General features: G+C 43.1%; 1 protein-coding gene across 4 annotated transcripts; it reads left to right on the top strand.

The window, feature by feature from the left end:
* The first annotated feature begins 10,606 nt into the window (after positions 1-10,606).
* On the top strand, positions 10,607-23,905 carry Rfx5 (regulatory factor X5). Of its 4 annotated transcripts, XM_076861878.1 has the most exons (12): positions 10,607-10,695; positions 11,462-11,596; positions 11,852-11,885; positions 12,389-12,471; positions 13,223-13,342; positions 13,518-13,637; positions 13,778-13,859; positions 14,142-14,343; positions 14,940-15,040; positions 15,206-15,310; positions 15,498-15,577; positions 20,914-23,905. In XM_076861878.1, exons 2-12 carry the CDS (start codon positions 11,481-11,483, stop codon positions 20,990-20,992), a joined length of 1,122 nt encoding a protein of 373 aa, XP_076717993.1. In that variant the 5' UTR covers positions 10,607-10,695; positions 11,462-11,480; the 3' UTR covers positions 20,993-23,905. The 4 variants fall into 4 exon arrangements, with proteins under 4 accessions (XP_076717993.1, XP_076717990.1, XP_076717991.1 ...); XM_076861875.1 differs by having other exon boundaries at positions 15,206-21,006; XM_076861876.1 differs by lacking the exon at positions 10,607-10,695 and adding an exon at positions 10,722-10,753 and having other exon boundaries at positions 15,206-21,006.
* Positions 23,906-24,353: the final 448 nt, after the last annotated feature.

Genomic DNA, 24,353 nt, shown 5'->3' with positions numbered 1-24,353 from the left:
ATCTTTGTTTGTATGTGGTGCTGGGGATCGAACCCGGGCTGCATGCATGCCAGGCGAGTGCGCTACTGTTTGAGCCACATCCCCAGAGAGTAGTTTCTAAGTCTTCATTAGCATAAGGGCGGGGGTGAGGGTTAGGAACAAAGAAGTGCTTCAGAAAACATTTTGTGATTGGTCGTTGCTAGGGGTTGTTAAGGAACTGTCCTTGGGGCTAAGTCTAGCTGGAGTCAGAAGCTGGATTTCCCAATTCTCTCTTCCTCCTTTCTTCTCTGAGACCCCTCCCCAGCTGTCTATGGGTGGTCTATCTCCCTGTCTCAATGGGTGAGGAGATCCATTGCTTTCAGGACATAAAAAAAAAAAAAAAAAAAAAGTCTCACTAGGAGGTTAAGAACCCATGACCTATTCAGCACCGTGTTCTCTGACAGTAAAAAGTTTGCAAGGCCATCCAGCCCCCACCGGTTGTGGGAGTCAGTCAAAATTCCCATGTAAGGGAACAGAACCTTGAGGGTGCAAAGGCATTGGCAACCCTTAGAGGAAATTAAAGTACACACAGAAACAGAGACCATGAAGAGCGAAAAGCATTTTAGCTTAATATGGTACAACTGCTGAGGTTTTGAGGACTCCATCAAGGAGAAAGGAGAGCCCATTTGCTGACTCCCTGCGAATGAGTGCGTCTGCAGGTTGTCTGTCTGTGACTAGGGACAGGTGGGGTGTGGGGGATTAGTCCAATTCATTTGACATCAAAAGTGGGTTACAGGGCTGGGTGATAGAGGGCTTGCCTAGCACATGCGAGGCACTGGGTTCAATCTGTTACGCTCGAATTCAGGACCCTCAAAAGACCACCAGAGACCAAGATCCATGTAAGCAGCAAAGAGGCGTTTATTGCGAGCTGGCTGGGTCCTCCATGGGCACACAGCAACTGGTGATGCTGGGAGGCCCCGAGCCCAGGGTTTGCAGCAGTTTTATACACTCTGTACATACATCATAGCATCTCTTAGCAAATCATCACACACCACGGGAAAATCATAAAGCAACTCTAAAACATGATTAGCACATTCACTGGCGGGAACAAGTTGGGTAGGGGTGATTGCTTAGTACAAGAGGGGAATTCCTTTGAATTGATTGGTTTAGGCCACGAGGGGTATATGTGCTAAACTACATGGTTTCCCAACATGTTATCAACCACCATAAACTACTGGGAGGGTCATCTGGCATCCCAGGTATTTCCCTGTCTCACGCTGATTGGTGGTTGCTAGGGGGTTGCTATGGGTTCTCAGCTGGCCTGACTGAGTCAGGGACACCTGACCCAGCAGATCTCTCCTGTTATTTGTAGATAAACAACTCAGCAGGGTGGGTATGTGCCTAGGAGTGCTCTGTGGGTTTTTCCTAGGACCAGGGTCACGCCCCCTTCCTTGGACAGGCTTTGCTCTGAGCTAGAGGCTGGTTTCTCAGCACCATGTATGTATAAATAAAATAAAGGTCCATCAACAACTAAAAAATATTTTTTTAAAAAAGTGAGTTTTTAGGGCTGGGGATGTGGCTCAAGTGGTAGCGCGCTCGCCTGTCATGCGTGCGGCCCGGGTTCGATCCTCAGCACCACATACAAACAAAGATGTTGTGTCCGCTGAGAACTAAAAAAATAAATAAATATTAAAATTCTCTCTCTCTCTCCCTCTCTGTCTCTCTCTCACTCTCTCTTTAAAAAATAAATAAATAAATAAATAAATAAAAATAAAAAAATAAAAAATAAATAAAAAGTGAGTTTTATATGGGCCAAATAACATTGTTATATTGTGTGCGTGTACAATATGTTACAGCAAATACCATCATTATATACAACTATAATGCACCAATAAAAATTGTGAAAAGAAAAAAAAGTGGGTTATATGAATTTATAGTGAATTTCCATCACTACTGAGACAGAAACGTAGAGCACCCACAGGCACATAGGAGGAGGAGAGGAAAAGGAGACACCAGACCTGGGGGACATCCTGCTGCCGCCCCTGATAGCTTCAATTGCAATGGCTCTTCCTTAGCTACACCTAGCAACAAGGACAACCACAAAATGTTCTCTAAAGCACTTCCTCCTGTGCCAACAAACCCTCATGCCCCCTTATGTTAATAAAGTCTTGAAAACTACTACTCTACCCCAGTTGTTGAAAAAGACAAAATAGAAATGATTAGCTCCTTTTTTTTTTCTATTGTAATTATTTTTTTTTTTAAGAGAGAGGGAGAGAGAGAGAGAGAATTTTAATATTTATTTTTTTTTTAGTTATCGGCGTACACAACATCTTTGTTTGTATGTGGTGCTGAGGATCGAACCCAGGCCGCACGCATGCCAGGCGAGCGCACTACCACTTGAGCCACATCCCCAGCCCCTATTGTAATTATTTTTTTTGATTGGTTGTTCAAAACATTACAAAGCTCTTGACATATCATATTTCATACATTTGATTCAAGTGGGTTATGAACTCCCATTTTTACCCCGTATACAGATTGCAGAATCAGATCGGTTACACATCCACGTTTTTACATTCTAAAATTTACATATCATTCCACTAATCATCTATAGGGACAGATCAAGCCCCTAAAACCCCCTAGAAAACATACAACCCTTTCTTGGCATCCCTTCCCAATCAGGGGCCCTGCTTTCTTTTTATTACTCTAATAAATCCTGTTTCTCTGCACTCACCCTCGTATCCGTAAATTTCATTCTTTGAATTAGCAAGACAGAAATACTGCCTGATATCATGCTCCATGTAACATTTGTGGGGCTCATCAGGGATCTAGGGGAGGATGAGTAATACAGAAAAGGGAGCTCTCTTTTCTCTGTGCTCTTTGGGGGGGTGGGGAGGAACTGTCTTTAAACACTTTAAAAGTGACTAGCATGGGGCTGGGGCTGGGGCTCAGAGGTAGAGTGCTCATTTAGCATGTGCCAGGCCCTGGGTTTGATCCTCAGCACCACATAAAAATAAATAAAATAGAGGTATAAAAATTATGTTATTTTTTTTTTTTTAAGTGACTAGCATGACTGTCAGTCTTAAGACTCAGATGACAGGCCTGTTGGGCAGGTGGGGCAGATTTCCCTTCGCCTAGGCATTGGAAATGTCCTGACTAGCTTCAGTTTCCTTTCCGTGAGAGAGAACTGGTACATGGGACAGAGGAAGGCTTTAGACAATTGAAGGCAGAAGACAGATGGGGTGACTCCCCGATGCTGCATGAAGGTCTCCTGTCCCAAGTCTGACACCAACAGCCCTCAGGGGTACCGAATACTGACAACTATCTGTCTTTCTGTTTCTGAATGACTTGGTCTGAGGGTGGAGGGCACTCTCACCTGATGTTATGCTCGAATTCGGGACCCCCAAAAGACCACCAGAGACCAAGATGGATGTAAGCAGCAAAGAGGTGTTTATTGCGAGCTAGCTCGGTCCACCGCGCCCACACACCAACAGGTGACGCTGAGAGGCCCCGAGCCCAGGGTTTGCAGCGGTTTTATACATTCTTTGGAGAAGGCAGGGACCCCCCCATACATCATAGCATCTCTTAGCAAATCATAACACACCGCGGGAAAATCAAATAACAACTCTAAAACATGATCAGCACATTCACTGGTGGGAACAAGTTGGGTAGGGGTGATTGGTCAGTACAAAAGTGGTATTCATTTGAACTGATTGGTTTGAGCCAAGAGGGGTGTACGTGCTGAACTACATGGTTTCCCAACATGTTATCAACCACCATAAACTACTGGGAGGGTCATCTGGCATCCCAGGTATTTCCCTGTCTCATGCTGATTGGTGGCTGCTGGGGGGTTGCTATGGGTTCCCACCTAGCCTGACTGAGTCAGGGACACCTGGCGCAGCAGATCTCTCCTGTTATTTGTAAATAAACCACTTAGCAGGGTGGGAATGTGCCTAGGAGTGCTCTGTGGGTCTTTCCAAGGACAAAGGTCATGTCCCTTCCTTGGACAGGCTTAGCTCTGAGGTAGAGGCTGGTTTTTCACTGACAAATCTTGGATCCTGAGACAAAGTCTTAGACTGAGCAGAGGTCTTTGGAAAGAGGTGACCCATTGTTCCTGAGCACAAGCCAAGGAGTCTTTCTCCTTCTCTAGGAAATGCCTCTTCCACGTGTACACCCTAGTGCTCAGTCTACTTCTAAGTGTAAGTCCTGTTGACTCTCAATTCTTCCATCTTTTCTCTAAAGTCTCTAAGGACCTCCAGGCTTTCAAATGCTTTCTGGGACCCAAATCCCAAGTCTGTCCCTGGTGTCCCTACCTCTGAAACAGGGACCCATCATGGGAGATGACCAAGCTTCAAACTTACACTTCCTTCTTTAGACCTTCTTAAGGCACCTTTTCTTCTGTGTGCCCCACTGTCCTGCAGGGAAAGGACCAGAAGTTCTATTGCACATAATTACAGTAAACTACCACTTATCTCTCCGAGTTCAGGGAGCACATCATTTGTCCTTCTCAGTTGGAGCTATCACCCAGAACAGATTTGCCTCCTTGTTCAAACAAGTACAAGGACCCACAGGGCAGGGAAGCTTTTTTTTTTTTTTTTGAGACAGAGAATTTTTTCTTTAATATTTATTTTTCAGTTTTCGGTGGACACAACTATTTTTTTATTTTTATGTGGTGCTGAGGATCCAACCTAGCGCCCCATGCATGCCAGGCTCTAGGGAAAAAATTTAAAGGCACATTTAGTTGACAGATGCTCTCCTTTAACTCAAGTATTTATCAAGAAGTTAGGATCCTCCATATTGAGTGAGGCCCAGTTCTTCCTCCAACAGTTTCTCAACTGGTGGTGGGCTCAGCGCACCGCACAGATAAACAAGTCCAGATTGTTCCAAGTAGGGAATTACCCACCTCGCTAGAGAAGGCTTCAGGTAGGGCCCTGTTGGTAAGCACAACTATCCAATAGGCCCACATCTCTGTGGCTGCATGTGAGAGAGGACCTGTGGCTACACAGGATGAAATCCACGGGACACCCTCACTTATTGGAGATAAGTGATATTGGGGGATGCCCTGACTCCTTTTGACCAAAAAATGGAAACCAGGTTTCTACTCCTGTGGAATATATATTTTTTTAAGTTGTACATGGACACAATACCTTTATTTTAGTTATTTATTTTTATGTGGGGCTGAGGATCACACCCAGCTCCTCACACACACTAGGCAAGCACTCTGTGACTGAACCACAACCACAGCCCCACTCCTCTGGAATTTGTCAAAAGAAATTGGGATAAATGCAACTCCCAGACCTTAAGGAAGAAATGTCTAGGGTTTTTCTATGTCCTGATCCCCAGCTGGAGGATGGAGGGGAAAATGGCCTTTAGAGTGAATCATGAACTATAACACCATCTTACAGGTAGACTTGTTTTACAAAAAGGAGAAAAATGATCAAAAGGCCCTACGAATAAGCTTTTTGCTTCTTCTGCTCTAAATGGCAGCTTTGCTTTTTCCTTATCTGCCTGCCTGATATCCATCTGGAATGTAAGCTACATGAGCAAGGGCCTGTTTTAAAAGGTATCATTTTTAAATACATGTGGCTGTGGGCATAAAAACCTGTTTTCTCCTATCTTCTTCTCTGGGATTCTGCTCTTTCAGTTAGTTCCTCCATAAATGCTAGAAAAAGGAAGAGACAGAGAAGAAGGGAATCTGGAAAAGCCAGTTGCATCAGGCACCAGATCTTTTGAGGTCTACATTCTGCTTCAGAGACAACCTAGAGGAGTTGCCCCAAATCATAGGGACTCAGCTTCAGGACACTGACACAATAGGCCCAGGAATATCAGGGGATACCCGAATTCCTGCAGGGATTTCTCATCTCTTCAGATGGGCCCAGTAAAATGAAAAGATCTCATATGTACAAATTTCCTTCTTTTTTCTTTTCTTTTTGTACTGAGGATTGAAGCCAGGGGGGCTTAACCCCTGAGCCACATCCCAGCCTTTTTTCATATTTTATTTAGAGTTAGGATCTTGCTAAGTTGCTGAGGCTGACTTTGAACTTATGATCCTCCTGCCTCAGCCTCCCCAGCTGCTGGATTACAGGTATGCACCACTGCATACAGCAAATTCTTTTTCTTTTTTTAAAAATATTTATTATTATTTTTTTTTAGTTGCAGTGGGACACAATATCTTCATTTTATTTACTTTTATGTGGTGCTGAGGATCGAAACCAGGGCCTTGCACATGCTAGGTGAGTGCTCCACCCGTTGAGCCACAACCCCAGCCCCAAATTCTTTTTCTTAAAAACCTTTTACTAAGGAATTTGTGGGCTCCCACATTCTTTAAATATCTGGGTTGGCTCTAACCTGATCCAAAATTACACTCTGGTCTGATAAAGATCTTCTATGTGCTCTTTTACTAGAGTAATTATTACCATGTCATTTTTTTATTTGGTCTTTTTATTTTTATTTATTTATTTATTTATAATATTTATTTAGTTGTAGATGAACATACAGTATCTTTATTTATTTTTATGTAGTGCTGAGGATCGAACCTAGTGCCTCACACTTTTGAGGCAAGCACTTTACCACTGAGCTACAACCCCAGCCCCTATTTGTTCTTTTTAGACCTACATGACAGTAGAGTATATTTTGACATATACATGCATGGATGGCCATGGCATTGTTTTAAAAGTCTCTTTTTCTAAGCTCAAGGTTTTTCTGGTGAATTCACCTTTGGTCTTGCACCAAATAGTCCTGTTTTGTCTAACTGGAGTTGCTAGCCCTTTGTTTTTCCTGCTGTCTTTATTCAGAGACCAATTATTCAAGGGTTAACTCTCAAATATACTGGAAAAGGAAAGAGATCTTCTCCATTGAAGAGTCCTAAGGAGGAAGAAGGAACAGTGGTAATGGTGGGAGTGAATTTGCTACCATCTTTTTGATTTCAGTGTCCACCATGACTGATAGACTCTATTCCTAACATCTTCAACTGCTCAGGTCCTTCCCATGTAAAAATACTGTAAAATATTGTAAAAAATACTGTAAAAATCTGTGACAGGCTCTATTTTAATTTCTAAGGGGTTAAATCTGACAATCTGTGTAGTTCAATAACTGCAGCTCTTTTGTCTCCAACCTCTAGGGATCTAATACTTGGGGGAAAAAAAGCTATAAAATCTTCATTTTCTTTCGGTTTTTATGTATATGTGTGCACACCTAGGTATGTATTATAAGTTATATCTACATACACGCTTATATCTATAAATCATATAAATAAATGAGAACTCTCTAAATAAAGAATGGATCCAAATGCCTTTCAGTTCACATGACTTAAGTTGGTTAAACGGTTAAGAGTAAGGATGTCTTTAAAATTACTAAACAAGCTAGGTTGTGGAGAAAAAGGAATATTTTTTATATTGTTGGTGGGATTGTAAATTAGAACAACCACCATGTAAATCAATATGGTGGCTCCTTAAAAGACAAGGCATGGAACCACCACATGACCCAGCTGAACCACTCTTCAGCATTTATCCTAAAGAATCCTAAAGTCATCATACCATAGTGATACATGCATACCATGTTTACATCAGTACAATTCACAATGACCAATATAGGTGGCCATCCACAGATGAATAGATAAAGAAAATGTGGTATATATACACCATGGAGCTTTTTGTTTGTTTGGGGTACTGGGTATTAAACCCAGGGGCACTCAATCACTCCATCCCCAGTCCTTTTTTTAATATTTTATTTAGAGACAGGGTCCTACTGAGTTGCTTAGGGCCTTGCTAAGTTGCTGAGGCTGGCTTTGAACTCATGATCCTTCTGCCTCAGCCTCCCAAGCCTTGGGGACTACAGGCATGTGCCATCATGCCTGGCTCCCCATGAAGAAAAATGAAATTATGTCATTTGTAGGAAAATGGGTGGAACTAGAGACTACTATTTTAAGCAAAATAAGCCAAACTCTGAAGGTCAAGGATGTATGTTTTCTCTCCTATGTGGAAGCTATAGAGGGAAAAGGAAAAGAAACATCTCTTCAAAGGGAGATTAGTAGAGGAAAGGGACCAGGGGTGGGAGGTAGGGAGGGAGGGAGGAAGTGCTGAGGATTTTAGTCAAATTATATTGTTATATTGTGTGCATGTATCAATATGTAACAACAAATCCCATAATTATGTACAACTATAATGCATCAATTAAAAATGTGGAAAGAGAAAAAAAATTACTAACCCACACATTTCTCTAGGTAGTCAATCAATAGAGCGTTGGATTCTATAAAATGTTTAAAATGAAATACTTATTGCTTCTAGGATTTTTCTTCAGCAGGAAAAAGACTTAAAATGTTACATAGGTTTGTCGAATATCTTGATTTTCATGGGTAACCTAAATATAACAACTAAATGGGTAAATAAGATTTAACATAAATGGGATTTTCATAAATATATTTGTTAGAAGAGACACCTGATTAATGTGCAAAGTTATAATTCTGAAACATCAACAAGTACTATTGGCTTCTTGAATTCTGTAAGACAACATATATTGGGGTCTATTAATATATTTTTATAATTTGTTGGTAAATAGAAAAATAGTTTAAGAGTGCTCTGTTTCTGGGTCTTCACTAAAAAGCCAGGTGTTACTAAGAATTCAAATTCTAAGATTCTATAAATCCATATGCAAACAGTACAAAAAGCTCCAGTTGTAAAGTACTGTAAAAAGCACGAAGTATTTTGTCTTATTAAAAAGGAGTAATTTGTCTAAGTTCAGAAGTTTCATAAGGATTTTTCAAAAGATAAATTTCATTGGTATTGGGGATTTAACCTAGGGGTACTTTACCACTGAACTACATCCTTAGCCCTTTCTGTTTTCTTTTGAGACAGGGCCTCCTTAAGTTGCTGAGGCTGACCTGCAACTTGCAATCTGATCCTCCAGTCTTCAGCCTCCCCAGTTGCTGGACTTACAGGCACACACTACCATACCTGACTCAAAAGGTAAATTTTTATAAATACCAGCAACTGGAAAAAGGAATGTATAAGAATTTTATAAGTATGGGAATATATTTTCTTAAGAAAAATTGAAAGAAAAAAGAAATGTTTCAGGAAGAGAAAGTATTCTGTATGATAAAGTAATATTCTTGTCCTAAAGTCCAAGATAGGGCTGGGGTTGTGGCTCGGCAGGAGGGCACTTGCCTGCCATGTGTGAGGCACTGGGTTCGATTCTCAGCACCACATATAAATAAATGAAATAAACATCTATCAACCACTAAATAAATAAATAAAGTCCAAGATAAAAAGGAGAGGACGAGACAAAAGATGTAAACAAGTTAAAGAGGATTCCCATAAGTCACAAAAGATCTGTGAATGGTAAGTCTCAAAAAATCTATGTGTGATTAAGTTGGCTAGAACCAGCAGAGTCCATTAAAGTTATTTAAAGATGCTTTTTTTTTTTTTTTTTTTTGTTATCAGGGATTGAACCCTGAGCCACATCCCCAGCCTTTTTTATTTTGAGACAGGGTCTCCCTAAGTTGCTTAGGACCTCTATAAGTTGTTGAGGCTGGTTTTGAACTCACAATCTTCCTGCATCAGCGAGTGGAATTACAGGCATGCACTATGATGCCTGGCTTTAAGATCCCCCCCCCCCCCCACTAAGGTCAATTTCTAATATACTGACATAGAACAAAGTCTAATTATCTATGTTTAAAAACAACAGGTCTCATTAAAACAAAACCTTATAAATGGCTCTCTCTCAAAGCTACAAATAAATTATGATCCTGGACAGAGCACAACTGAAATACAGCCATTAAAACAACTTTTTTTAAGGGACTGTTATTTGTCACCTGGGTTTCACCTTTTCTAAGAAATAAAACTTCTTTTTCCTTTATCTCAAAATTATGTCTTTATTATTAGATTAATATCAGGGACACAGCAAAGACCAAGTTTTCAGTGTCTACCATGTTTACAAATCAATAAGTTTTCGCTCTTGCTAACTGCACTGTACAACTGCTCTCTGTTGGTGTTTTGCAGAAGTCGTGCGCTGCGAACAGAAGAGCCCAGAACAGCAAGCGGCCACCGCCCTGGGCGGACAGGCTACCGCGCCGACTTGCAGTACGACCACCCTAACGAAGCAAAGGGGTAACTGTAAAGTCGCAGACATTAAAGGCAGAAGCCGCGTTCCCGTTTCCATCGGGTGGAACTGGCCTCCAGATGTCTAAAAGGCCCGGGGTCCCCTTCCCGCTCCCCGGCACGCAACCGATCTGCGTGTGGGTGGTCTCCTTTCCCATCCCATTACCACCCCTGATTTTCTAGTTATTCTGTCACCCCGTGATTTTCTTCCGGCAGCACTGACGATCAGCCGGAAAACACTGAGACGTGGGAGGAGAGGGCAGAAGAGGAAAAGGCTCCAAAGACAGCCGAACTCCAGGGCTTCCGTCCTGCGGTCCCTTTAAGAACCTCTAGGGACCCGCAGTCCCAACCGACCCCAGTTTTAACCGAAACCTAACCCGGACTTCCCCCTCTGGACTCAAATCGGACCAACTTTGGATTTTCCCTCCCCGGACGACCAATCAGATTCTGTTGCCAGGCAGACTAGAGCCGCCGCCTGAGCTGGCCGGCGCCGAGTCCCGGCGGCGGCGGCGGCCAATGAGCGAGCAGGCCGTCGGAGTATCCGGGCAGACGGCGGCCGGGAGCCATTCAGAAAAAGCGCAGCCGAGCAGCGCAGGCGCCCGCCGGCCGGCCGAGCGCGGGGCCGGCGGAGTGAGGCGGCTGCGAGGTAGTTTCTCTTTCTCCTTATCTTTTTTGTGGCGTGCGTTGAAGGCGGCCGCTCCGAGGTAGGGAGGGGAGATGGGAGTTGGGAGGAGAGCAAAGAAAAGATAGATTCCGGCCTGTCCGCAGCTCCCCCGCACGTGTCCGAGTCGGGACCCCTCCCTCCGCGGCTCTCCGACGCCCGGCCCGGAGTCCCGCGGCCCGGACCCGCCGGGGCGGAGGGAGGGGGCAGGGCGGGGGCGCCGGCGGGCTGTCGTGGGAGATGACGTAGGCCCGCGCGGGCGCGGGGCGGCGGGAGCGGCGACACTGGGCTGGGAGCTGGCCGGCCTCTCCCCGCCCTAGCGAGGCAGGGCCCGCGCGGCCCCGTGCGTTCTCACCTCGCAGGTAAGATGAGAACTGAACTTTGTTTTGCGGTTGTTGCCGCCGTGTTTGAGGGGGACAAGGACAGCTCGGGACTCCAGAAGAAATGAACATTTCTTTCTAACGTGGATTCCCCACCCCCCTGTCTATTCGCGGACAGTTTTCCAATTTTAGGAGTCTTAAAAAGGTGGGCAGAGAGAATGGAGATGGCAAAGATCTCTTTGAGTACACAGGGCCCTGGTGAAGTCATGGAATAATTTCTGGATTTTGGAGATAGTTAGTGGCGAGAAAAAGATCACTGGGGAAATCTGGAGACTCTTAGTTTTTCTGGGCAGAGATGAGGGCTGCCCTGGGATCTTCAGGGGAAGAGAAGGCCAGTGTGAGTTAAATCTTCATATCCTGTCCCTTCTCAGCTCTAGCCCTCATGCCAGGATGGCAGAAGATGAGCCTGATGCTAAGAGCCCCAAGACTGGGGCAAGGGCCCCACAAGGTGGTGCTGAGACTGGGGAACCCACAACCCTTCTCCAAAGGATCCGAAGTACCATTTCGTAAGTACTCATTGCCATCTCCATATTCCATATCCTACTCCAGAGCGAAGGATAGATCCCTGAAGCACTTCACTTTCTTGGGAGATGAATTGCGTCTTCCCAGACAGGTGCCTCTGAGCAAGGCAAGATTCTTGGTCATTCTTGGTCCACAGCCCTTGAGCACCGGCCGGGTGTTTCAGGCCTTTACCCTCCCTAGCAGTCAAAGGGATGGGAAAACTGTGTGTGTGACCTCCAGCTTTCTTTTTTTCTCCACAGCAAGGCCGTACAGAACAAAGTAGAGGGAATCCTGGTAAGCATGTTGGGAAGAGAACAGCAGAGAGATGGCATTGGTGGGGGATGAAGATGGTGGGATGATGTGGGTTTATGTCTACCTCGTTAGAAGATATTGGCTTTGCAACTTGCTGCCAGTTTGATTTTGAGCATCTTACCTCATCTCTCTGTGACCCCTTGTGTACATGTCCAGTAGAGATACGATCAGAGCTGATCCCCTCTGCTTTCTTCTCTCTGTGAGAACCCATAGGGTTCCTTAGAGCACAGTGAGCACCCAGCAGCCTCCAACCTCAAAAATCATTTTTTGGTGTTGGAAATCATGAAACCCTGGGTCTGGTGCCTGTGAGGCCAGTGCTACACCACTGAGCTATCTCCCTAGCCTCAAATCATTTCTAAGGTCCCTTCCTAGTCTTGACAATCTCTAAGTCAGCTGAATTCAGACTTTGTGGTAGGGATCAGGGGGTCCTACATTTCATTGTTCTTGGCCTTATTATTTCTCCTCTCTGTTCCCTCCTACTTCAGCAAGATGTTCAGAAATTCTCAGACAATGACAAGCTGTATCTCTACCTTCAGCTCCCCCCAGGTCCCAGCACTGGAGAAAAAAGGTAAGCATTGGTGATAGTTTCAGATGTCAGAGGTTCTCATTCAGTCTCGCTGAGAATGGCAAGCTGAGTTGGATTCATCTTTGTCTCATGAATTTAAAGAATGAGATACATGTAAAGGACAGTAGAATAGCAAGATTTATTTAAAGCAGAAAAAGCTCCTGAGGTGCAGGAGGGGTCCCAAGGGAGGGTACGGCTCTACTGTCTTCTGTCTGGAGTTTAATTTTTTTTTTAGTTATAGATGACAGAATGCCTTATTTATTTTTATGTGGTACTAAGGATCAAACCCAGTGCCTCATACATGCTAGGCAAGTGCTCTGCCACTGAGCTACAGCCCAAGGCCTGCTTAGGGGTTTTTAATGGACTTGATCTGTCCCTATAGGTGACTGGTAGGATGACATGTAAATATAGGGTTCAGAAAGGGGCTAATCAACTCTATTTTGTCATCTTGAGCAAATCAGGAGAGTGATTTCTAAGCCTTTATTAGCATGAGGGTAGAGGTGAGGGTTTATTGGCATAAGAGGAAGTACTATAGAGAACATTTTGTGGTTGGTCATTGCTAGGGGTTGTTAAGGAACTAACCTCGTGGCTAGGACCAGCTGGGGACAGAAGCTTAGTTTCCCCATCCCCTCTTTCTCCTTTCTTTCTCTGAGACCCTTTCCCTAGCTGCCTATGTATGGTCTATCTTCCCGTCTCAGAACCAGGACAGTTGTTGAGATCTTGGTAATTCTTGTTCCTTTAACTTCTCTTGCAGCTCAGAGCTAAGCCCACTCACCAATGAGGAGTACATGTATGCCTATCGGTGGATCCGCAACCACCTAGAAGAGCACACAGATACCTGTCTGCCAAAGCAGAGTGTTTATGATGCCTATCGGTGGGTGAAGGGGTGATGCCTGAGTTGGTAGGCAAAGAACTAACCCTCATCCCTGGAGAGAACCCTGCCTTGATACAACCTGACTTTTTTTAAAAGAGTTGCCCACACAATCCCTAGGAATCCTCTGTATCTTCCTTCTTTGAGTAATTTCCCATTCTGTACTGTACTCACTCAGGAAGTACTGTGAGAGTCTTGCCTGTTGCCGCCCACTCAGCACAGCCAACTTTGGCAAAATCATCAGAGAGATCTTCCCTAACATCAAAGCCCGAAGGCTTGGTGGCCGGGGTCAGTCCAAGTATCCTTGACTGGAGAGGATGGAGCTGGAGGACATGGGGAAGAAGACTTAGGGTATGGGGAACCAGCAGTGGGAACAGCCTAACTTGCCTAAGGGGTTGGGAGAACCCCAAGTGTTGGCTGCTCCTTAACTTGCATCAGGTACTGCTACAGTGGCATAAGAAGGAAGACCTTGGTATCTATGCCACCCCTGCCTGGACTGGACTTAAAGGGTTCTGAGAGTGTAAGTAACGGCCCTCCCCTCTTCTCTTCCCAGTAAAAGTCGGAGGTCTTTGGGACATGTTTTAAGGACTGACACAGCCTAGCTCATTGTACACATTGCTTCTGGGTGCCCTTTGGCTACCCTGAAACCAAAGTAGATGAAAAAGAGTTTGTGGGTTCTGGGGCAGGATGGGTAGAGGCTACTCCCAACCCCAGTCTATTTTCAGCTTTGGTCAATTAGTAGTGTCAGGAGGAAAGGTCCTTTAGTATGGAATGTGATTGGGCATTTCCTTTCCCACCACAGCCAGAAATGGGTCCAGAAGTAACTCCCGCACCTCGGGATGAACTGGTAGAGGCAGCCTGTGCCCTAACCTGTGACTGGGCAGAGCGAATCCTGAAGCGGTCTTTTAGTTCCATCGTTGAAGTCGCTCGTTTCCTGCTACAGCAGCATCTCATCTCTGCCCGATCTGCACATGCCCACGTGCTTAAGGCCATGGGGCTTGGCGGTGTGTAGAACCTCTCTTATGTTTAGTACTTCTCTCATTTCTGAGAAACCCTCAGCCACTTTCCGCTTTAAAGGCCTTCCCACATCCTAGAATAGACACACCTTGGAATTGCCTTCTATTCTTGGAGACTCTTTTTTTTTTTTTTTTTTGTCTTTTAAATTTATTTTTTAGGTATAGATGGACACAACACAATGCATTTTATTTTTATGTGGTGCTGAGGATCGAACCTGGGTCCTGCCCGTGCTAGGCGAGTGCTCTACTGCTGAGCAACAATCCCAGCCCATATTCTTGGAGACTCTTCTTTTTTTGTTTTTCTTTTTGGTACTGGGCGTTGAACCCTGGGGTACTTTACCGCTGAGCTATATCCCCATCCCTTTTTTATTTTGAGAAAGTGGGTTTAATAGCCTTAGCCTCCCCATCGCTGGGATTATAGGCATGTGCCACCGTGCCTGGCTTCCTGGACACCCTTCCAAGACATGCTTTAGATATCCTGCTTTTCCCCGCCTGTCCCTGGCAGTTAAGCATCATCTCGTTTCTTCATTCCTCAGTACCCTCCTTAACCCTCACTTTATCATCTTTTCTGGGCACCTCTGCAGAAGAGGATGAACATGCCCCTCGGGAACGGTCATCTAAACCCAAGAATGGAGTAGAGAACCTGGACGGGGGAGCCCATAAGAAACCAGAAAGACTGGCCCAGGTAAGGAGGTCTTGTCCCTGACTTGCTACCCTGGGCTGGGGGTTTAGTATAAGTATATCCTTTTCCCAGTGGGTCCCCAACTTTTCCACCTCTGGTTTCTCCAGTGCCTACATTTCCTCCAGTATTTAGTCTTCACACCTTACTGTGGTCTTCTCTGCTTTTTAGTCTCCAAAGGAGTTGGAAACCCGGGCTGGGCCCAGCCCTCCAGCACGTGGAGAGCGCAAGAAGAGTGTAATTGAGAGCTCTGCACCATCGGCCAGTAACCCGCAGGTCAATGCCCTAGTGGCCCGGCTGCCTTTGCTCCTTCCCAGGGCCCCTCCCTCACTTGTTCCACCAATCCGAGTTTCTTCACCCATCCTGGCCCCCAAGCTTTCTTCAGGCACCCTACTGCCCCTGCCCAGTAGGGCTGGGGGACCCCAGGCAGCTGTGCCTATCATTAACATGATCTTACCAACAGTTCCTGCTCTGCCTGCACCTGGGCCAGGGCGAGCTTCACCTGGAGGACTCACTCATCCCAGGGGCACAGAGAACAAAGAGGTAGGCATAGGTGGTGACCCAGGACTCCATGATAAGGGTGTCAAGAGGACAGCTGAAGTACCTGTGAGTGAGGCCAGTGGACAGGACGCACCAGCTAAAGCAGCAAAGCAGGATACAGAGGATATAGCAAGTGATGCCAAAAGAAAACGGGGGCGCCCTCGAAAAAAGTCAGGTGGAAGTGGGGACAGAAATTCCACCCCCGAGAAGTCAGCAGCTGCCATGGACTCTGCCCAGTCCTCGAGGTTACCATGGGAGACATGGGGCTCAGGAGGGGAAAGCAACTCAGCTGGAGGATCAGAGAGGCCAGGGCCAGGGGTAGAGGCTGAGCAGGGAACAATGTTTGCCCAAGCTCAGGAAGATGGTGCCGTTTCCAAAGGAGGAAGGGGCCCCAGTTCCCGGCAAGCCAAAGAAGTAGAAGATAAAATTCCTCTTGTCACCTCAAAAGTGAGTGTCATCAAGGGCAGTAGAAGCCAAAAGGAGGCTCTTCAGTTGGTAAAGGGAGAGAGAGATGTCGCAGCACAGGGTAATAAAGTCTTAAAGGGGCATGTGCTTCAAAGTTCTTTAACCCATGAGCGTAAAGACCCAGAAGCAACACCCCCATGATATCTGTGGAGAAGAGTGTCTATTGTCCATATATTAACTCTGCCTGCCTGCCTGGTAGAAGCCCTTCTTTACTGAACTTGCTTCTCATTTGCTATTTGCCTAAGGTAGTCATTCTCTGTAAGGACAGCTGAGTCGCCCAGTCTTACAGAGTGCCTGGTGGCTACCTCTAACCTTTCCAGCTTAATACCTTGGCTTTAGTGTAACCAATAAATCTGTAATGACCTTCTTACCTGAATCCCTGTGCTCTCCTGTAGGAACACAGGGATGGGTAAGTATGATGGATATACAGGTTAGAGATTTTCTGGTTTTCAATATAGAAAAACCTAACTCAAACTGGCTTAAGAAAAAAGAATTGCTGGGTGTGGTGGTGCATACCTGTAATCTCAGCTACTTGGGAGGCTGAGGCGGGAGGATTACAAGTTTGAGGCCAGCCTAGGCAACTAGATCAGGCGATTTAGGGAGACCATGTCTCAGAATAAAGGTATAGGCAGAAAAAAGTGGCAGAGACACTTGGGGGTGAGGGTTGGTGGGTAGAGAAAGTAAAAAGGATTTATTGTGTATAACTGGAAAATCCAGAGGTAGTGCCAGATCCATTGAAGCTTGATCTGGTTGCTCAGTACGTCTCTAAATATCTGATTTTTTCTTTTTTTTTTTAAAGAGAAAGTGAGAGAGAGAGAATTTTTTTTAATATTTATCTTTTAGTTTTCGGCAGGCACAACATCTTTGTTTGTATGTGGTGCTGAGGTTCGAACCCGGGCCGCACGCATGCCAGGCGAGCGCGCTACTGCTTGAGCCACATCCCCAGCCCTCTGATTGGTTTTTAAATCCCACTGCTCAGCCTAATGTAAAATCATCTTAAGTCTGGGCTACCTCATAGCTACCAGCACTCCTAGGATTACGTTTACTCATTTATGTCTAGCCAGAAAGAGAAGGTATCATTGTGCCTGAAAATCCTGAAGATTGGTTCTGATTAGTCCAGCCTGGGTCAACATCCACCCCTCAGTGTGGCTAGTAGGATGATACGTTAAGTTGCTTATTCTAGACCATGGACCATACCATTGGGGAAAAGGGTGGTGGAATCAGTCCCCACATGGAGACTGGGCAAGGGGAGTTGCTAGGAGGCAGCTGACACCCAACTACAACTACAAAGTGCATGTGGTCTTGCCTTGCTGGGCTGAGACCAGCTAGGGCTGCTTCCTTTTCTCGGTCTTGTATTTCCCTTTCTATAACTCTAACTTCTTTCTTCTTGTGCCAGTCTCAGAAGGAAGGAGAGGGAATTCATTCTTTAGGGACTCTTCTCAGCTTACTTAGATGGCACCATCTTTTTTTCCACCTATATCTTAGTGATGGTGCTCTTTCCATTTCCTGCTTCAACTTTCTCCTCGTTTTTGCTTCCCTATCTCCTTACTGACACTTTCACCAACTAAAGTGAAAGATTTACTTCCTAGTCATTTCTCTAAATTCATTCTGCGTCCACCAGGTGTCAGTCTCTTGTCGCACATAATCAGGACCGACTTGGCAAGACTGGGGTTTAGGCTAGAGGTATGGAAGGACGTTGTTCTGCATGTCTGGGAGCACTAAAGGAAGGAGATCCAGACCTTCCGCATGTGTCCCTGGGAAAAGCAGTAAACCAACTCCTTTGTTCTCTACATAGGGTAGCTTTGGTCAGGGAATCTTGGTTCTTCCCAAGAAATATGGATTTGTTTCAGGGAGATACTCATTTGCCCATTTGTTTCCATCACAGCAGATTTTTTAAAAAAAATATGTAATATTTGATATATAAAGAATATATGTAACATGAGTAAATTATGAAATATAATAATAAAATGAGTAACTATGACCCTGTACTCGATTCACACATTAAAATACCATTGAGTTTTTGATCCTCCTGATCTTGTCCCCCTTTCTGTCTTTAGAGGTGAACACTGTCCTTAATTTTGTGTTTATTAATTAATTGTTTTATATATATATATATTTTAACCACATATGTATACTTTAAAAGTATATTGTTTAGTTTTGCTTGTCTTTTAGCTTTACAAAAATGTTACTCTACTACTACCTTGATGTTTGCCTATTTGCACTTACCATTGTTTCTGAGATTCATCCATGTTGTAATAGCTGCGATTAACCACTTTCATCTGTATAATATTACATCAAGAGCATAAACCACAAATTCTTCACCATTCACCTCTCAATGCATATTTGGGCTGTTTCCAGATTTTTGCTATTATGAACAATGCTGCTATGAACATTCTTGTACATGTTAGTGCCTTTGTTTTTAGCAAGATTTCTAAAAAGGTTTCTAAGATGGTCCTTTTGAGCTGGAAATGTTCCCTCTTGTTTTATTCTCTGGATGAGTTTATATCAGAATGAAATGAACTGTTCTTGAATGTTTGGTAAAACTCACCTATAAAGCCACCTTAGCCTGGTGTTTCTTTGTGGGAATAATTTTAACTATTGGTTCAAGTTCTTTATTAACATAATTAGACTATGAAGGCTTTCTGTTTCTTCTTGAGTCAGTTTAGACCAAGTGTTTCCCTAGAATTTTTGCAATTCATATCTTTTCTTCCTCTTATTTTCTTACATGATATACTTTTTCTTTTCTTTTTTTTAATTCTTTTTTTTAATATTTATTTTTTAGTTGGACACAATATTTTTATGTGGTGCTGCGGATCAAACCCAGGGCCTCACACCTACTAGGCGAGCGCTCTACCACTGAGCCACGCTAGCCCACACAATATATTTTTTCTATTTGTTTTTTTTCTGCTCCTGGGTAGTTCATATCTTCCTTTTCATTTCTTCTGTTTACTTGCACCTCTTTTTTGCTCTTGATCAGTTGTACCAGAAATTTGTGTATTTTATTTTTTTGGTACCAGGGATTAAACCCAAGGACACTTAACCACTGAGCCACATCCCCAGCCTGTTTTATTTTCATTTAGACAGAGCCTCCCTAAGTTACCCAGGCAGGCCTTGAACCTGAAATCCTGCCTCAGCCTCCTGAGTAGCTGGCATTACAGGCATGTGGTACTATACACCCAGTTGAGCTTCTCTCTTATGTGTTTTCTGTTTTCTTCATAACTGCTCATGTATTTATTTTCTTCTGATTTCCTAAGGTTTTAATTTTATGTTCTTTTACTTAAGTAATTTTAAGACTCTTCTCTACATCCTATATATTTTTTTTGTATTATACAGTATTTTGATTATTATTTAGTTCTAAAGGTATTTAAATTAGTTTTGCCACTTTTTTGATTCATGACTTTTGTGGGCTGGAGGATACTGGGGATCAGACCCAAGGCCTTGTACATGCTAGGCAAGTGTTCTGCTACTGAGTTAGGCCCCCAACTCCTCACAAATTATTTAGAAATGTTTTGTAAATTTCCAAATATCTGGACACTTAAAATTTTATTTTTAATACTAATTTTCAACTAATAATTTGTATTCAGAAAATGTAGTGTGCAGTGTGTCTGCTACCCCCTACCCCCACCCCCAGTGCTGGGGATTGAATCAAGGGCCTCATGGATGTTGGACAAACACTGTATCATTGACCTATATCCCCAGCCCTTTATATTTTATTTATTTTTAAAATTTTATGAATTTATTTTTTGTGTGTGTGATCCTAGAGATAGAGCCCAGGGGTGCTTTATACCTGAGCTCTATCCCCAGCCTTTATTTTTGGTGGTGGTAGTAACCAGGGATTGAACTCAGGGGCACTCAATCACTGAGCCTCATCCCCAGCCCTATTTTGTATTTTATTTAGATTTTTTATTTGTATTTTATTTAGCAACTCTCATTGAGTTGCTTAGCACCTCACCATTGCTGAGGCTGGCTTTGAAATGGTGATCCTCTTGTCTCAGCCTCCTGAGCCACTCGGACTACAGACGTGTGCCACAGAACCTGGCCCAGCCCTTTTTTGAGAGTTTCACTACATTGCCAAACTTGCCTCCAACATACAATCCTCTACTCTCATTTTCCCAAGATTCTGGAATTACAGGAGTACACCACCACACCCTGCTCTACTACCAATTCTCTGAAATTTGATGGGATTATTTAATATTCTGCAACTATTTTTTCCATTCCTAGCCCTTTTTACTTTTTATTTTGAGACAGGATCTCACTAAATTTCAAAGGCTGGCTTTGAACATGTGACCCTCCTGCTTCAACCTCCCTTAGGATTACAGTCATGCACCACTGAACAGTCTTCTCTAACTTATTTTAGATGTCTGAATCTCTTTCATTGTTTTCTCATCAGAAAAAAACCTACTCTTGGTACCTTGTTTCCTTGTATAGTTTGTATTTGGGGGTTTAGAACTCATTTCGTTAAACTTTATGGAAATCCTAAGGGTCTAAATTGAGGGTACTTTCCTCCAGAGGGGAATGTACATTTACTTGTCAGGAACCAAGCGATGTTCTTGACCTGGGACTATGTTAGCCCCTTCAAGAGTCCAGTTTTAGTGGGATAGTGCATGTAGCTCAGTAGTTGAGGTTTGCCTACAATGTGTGAAGCCATGGGTTTGAGTGGGGAGGGAGTCCAGGTTTAAGTCCCAGATTTTTCACACCTGCCTGGACTAGACACAAGATTTAGACTCTGTTCACAATGCTGACTTTGGCACTTGTCCCCAGATTAAATCTATTTCTGCATGTTGCTCATCCTTTATATAATAGTTTATAGCTTAAAGTTATATATTTTTTCTCCTCCTTTCCTCCCATCCTCCCTTCCTTCCTTTTATTTTAAGATGGTGCCTCCTTCTTTCACCCAAGTTGGCCTTAAACTCCTGGATTCAAGTGATCCTCCTGCCTCAGCCTCCCAAGTAGTTGGAACAACAGGTGTGTGCCACAACTGGCTACTTTACTGCCTTAGTTTCTAATAAACTCAGCAATGTGCTAAAAAATATGAAATTGCTGTAATTTATCTAGAATCTAGTTGTAGTTTAATGGGAAAGTGCTTTCTTTTATCAATGCTGCCAAAGCAGGAATCCATTAATGTGGTTTTGATTAGGCACTTGTTAAAAGTTGTTTTCCTGCTGGGAATGGTGGCCCACACCTGTAATCCCAGAGGCTCCAGAGGCTGAGGCAGGAGGATTGTGATTTCAAAGCCAGCCTCAGTTTAGTAAGGCCCCAAGCAATTCAGTGAGATTCTGTCTCTAAATAAAATACAAAAAAGGGCTGTGGCTCAGTGGTTTAGTGCCCTTTGGTTTAATTCCTAGTACCAAAAAAAAAAAAAAAAAAAAGTAAAAAAGAAGAGGGCATTCCAGGAAAAACAAGGTTGTAGAGATGTGGCATGGTGGTGCAGAATAGTAATAAACATCTCAACCAGAAGAGATGTACATTAACAACAGTAAGAAATAAACTAGAGTCCAGGAGCAGTGGTACGTCAGGAGGCTGAGGTAGAACTACAAGTTTAAGACTAGCCTCAGCAACTTAGCAAGACCTTGTCTCAAAAAATAAAAAAGACTGGGATGTAGCTCTGGTAAAGTGCCCCTGTGTTCAATCCCCAATACCTAAAAAGAAAAGAAAAACTATAGGCTGAGGACACAGCTTACTGTCAGACTGCTTGTCTCACATGCCTGAGACCCTATGCTCACTCTTCAACACTATGATAGATAAATGGGTAAGCAAACTAGAAGAGGAACACAGACCATTATCAATCATCTTGTTTTTATTTTTTTTAAGTTATAGAGGGATATAATACCTTTATTTATTTGTTTCTTATGTGGTGCTGAGGATCAAACCCAGTGCCTCACACATGCTAGGTGAACACTCTACCACTGAGCCACAGTCCTGGCCCTATCTGTTGATTGAAAAAATAAATGAATGAAAGGCATGAAGTTTGTATTAGAGAATAGGGAACTGGAGTCTAAAGAACTAGTCAGGCAGCTATTGCCATGATCCTTATGGGAGATGACTGACCCAGGCTGCTGACAGATTACAGGTGATAGGCATATGGAAAAATAAACCACCGGTACTAGGATAGAAGCATCCAAGGAAATATTGTCCTTACCAAGACGTAGGTTGGAGATGTATCCATTCACTAAGATATCAGGCTACTGGATGATTTTTAGATTTGCATGAGTGTTATGGGATTTAAGAGTAGCTTCATCTACACTATTTTTAAAATGTAACAAAGCAAGTTGTTATTCTATAGTTCAAGCAATCTTCAATTTTTAGATGAAGGGCCGAACTTAGATTTGGGGAAGTATATACTGCTTCTACTCTGCCATTCCTAACTCTCCCTTTAGCAACAATTCTCTGTTTCCCCACTCCCATTATTCCCTGCCCTCCATGTCTTTTTTTCATTTTAATGTTACCATAAAATAAAATTTAATAAAGTAATCTTGCTATTAAATGAAAACAAACTCTACTAGGCCTAGTCTATGATCTCAAATAAATGAATCTACTTATGTGGTTAACAATCTGCTTTCTTTAGAAACTAAAGCAAATGTTGCATCCACAAAGCATACTGAATGGGGGAATTAATGTCATTATATATTTGTCTATAAGTGTTTTTCTCATATTTGGTTCCTCAGTAAACCTAATCATCTGCTAATTTCATCCTATGAGGGAAAACTAAGCATTTTATACATACAGATGGACAGATAAATCTCACAATATTTCTTATATACTCATAAGGGAGCACTTGCCTAGAAAACGCAAAATCCTGGGTTGAACCCAACACCACAAAAAAAAAAAAAAAAAAAGAAGAAATGCTCATAGGGAGACATTCATTCACTGGAAAGATGCATTAGGTTCATATCTTAGCTTTTCTGATTAACATATGATTTGGTCGGGGGAGGTGTTTACGGGGATTGAACTCGGCGGCACTTGACCACTGAGCCACATCCCCAGCTCTATTTTGGTATTTTATTTAGAGACAGGGTCTCACTGAGTTGCTTAGTGCCTTGCTAAATTGCTGAGGCTGGCTTTGATCCTCCTGCGTCAGCCTCCCAAGCCCCTGGGATCATAGGTGTGTTCCACCGTGCCCATTTATTTAGCCCAGTTTTTTCAAACTGTAGATTGAAATCCATTAATGGGTTGTAAAATCTGTTTAGCAGAATGCAAAACAATTTTTTAGAAAGTGAAATAAAATTGAATCAAAATATCAAGAGTGTATTGCACAGAGTCAATATTGTTTCATGAAACTTATTTTAGCTAAGTTATGCTTATGTGTTCTTCAGTGGTCATGATAAACAAAATACATTTATTTTGGAATGAAGTAGAACAATTTTTAAAAGCAATGACTTAAATCATTCTGAAGCTCAGTTCCCATAATATGAAATACAATCTCTTTCACGGGGGTTATAGTGAGGTAATGTTTGTGTTCATACATAATTATTGCTCAAAAAATAACTGTTAGCTGCTTTTTCATTTCTCCCATAATATCTATGATTCAGGAAAGAAATTAACTCTTCCTAAAAAATATTAAGCCACAAGGGTATTTGAGACATAAGTGGAACTATGTTATGACATAGGTCCTCTATTTTTATGAACTTTTTAACAATAAGCCTACTTCTTTCCCCTATTTGATGAAATTTAAACAAGACCAATAAATGACATTGTCTTGCCCTGTTGATACTTTCCTGCACTCCCCAAAACCCAGTGTACCACACATGCATATTTTCCCACCAAGGCAAGAGGCTTCAAATGTATGCACAACAATGTGGGTTCCTTTATAACCACCTGTCATCCATGTACCACCATTCACACCTGAATGGCTCCCTGGGATCTCAGAGGCGATTTTTTTTTTTTTTTTAATCAAAAGAGAATTAAAAGAAAAAAAAAAAGGTTCTGCCTACCATGGTGGCACACATCTAGGATCCCAGTAACTTGGGAAGCTGAGGTAGGAAGATTATAATTTTGAGGCCAGCCTCAGAAACTTAATGACGCCCTAAGCAACTTAGACACTGTCTCAAAAATAAAAAATAAAGAAAATAAAGATAGATGTGGCACATGCCTGTAATCCCAGCAACCCAGGAGGCTGAGACAGGAGGATTGGGAGTTCAAAGCCAGCCTCAACAACTTAGTAAGGCCCGAAGCAACTTAGCAAGACCCTGTCTCAAAATAAAATATACAAAATCCAGCTGGGATGTTGCCCAGTGCTTATTTATTTTTGGTTCAATCCCCAGTTCCAAAAATAAATAATAAAAAGTACTGGGGATGTAGCTTAGTAGTAAAGTAC

The sequence above is a fragment of the Callospermophilus lateralis genome, chromosome 7 (assembly GCF_048772815.1).
Source record: "Callospermophilus lateralis isolate mCalLat2 chromosome 7, mCalLat2.hap1, whole genome shotgun sequence".
NCBI lineage: Eukaryota > Metazoa > Chordata > Mammalia > Rodentia > Sciuridae > Callospermophilus > Callospermophilus lateralis.
Note: the sequence above shows the minus strand (reverse complement) of the source record. Positions and strands in the feature narration are given on the sequence as shown.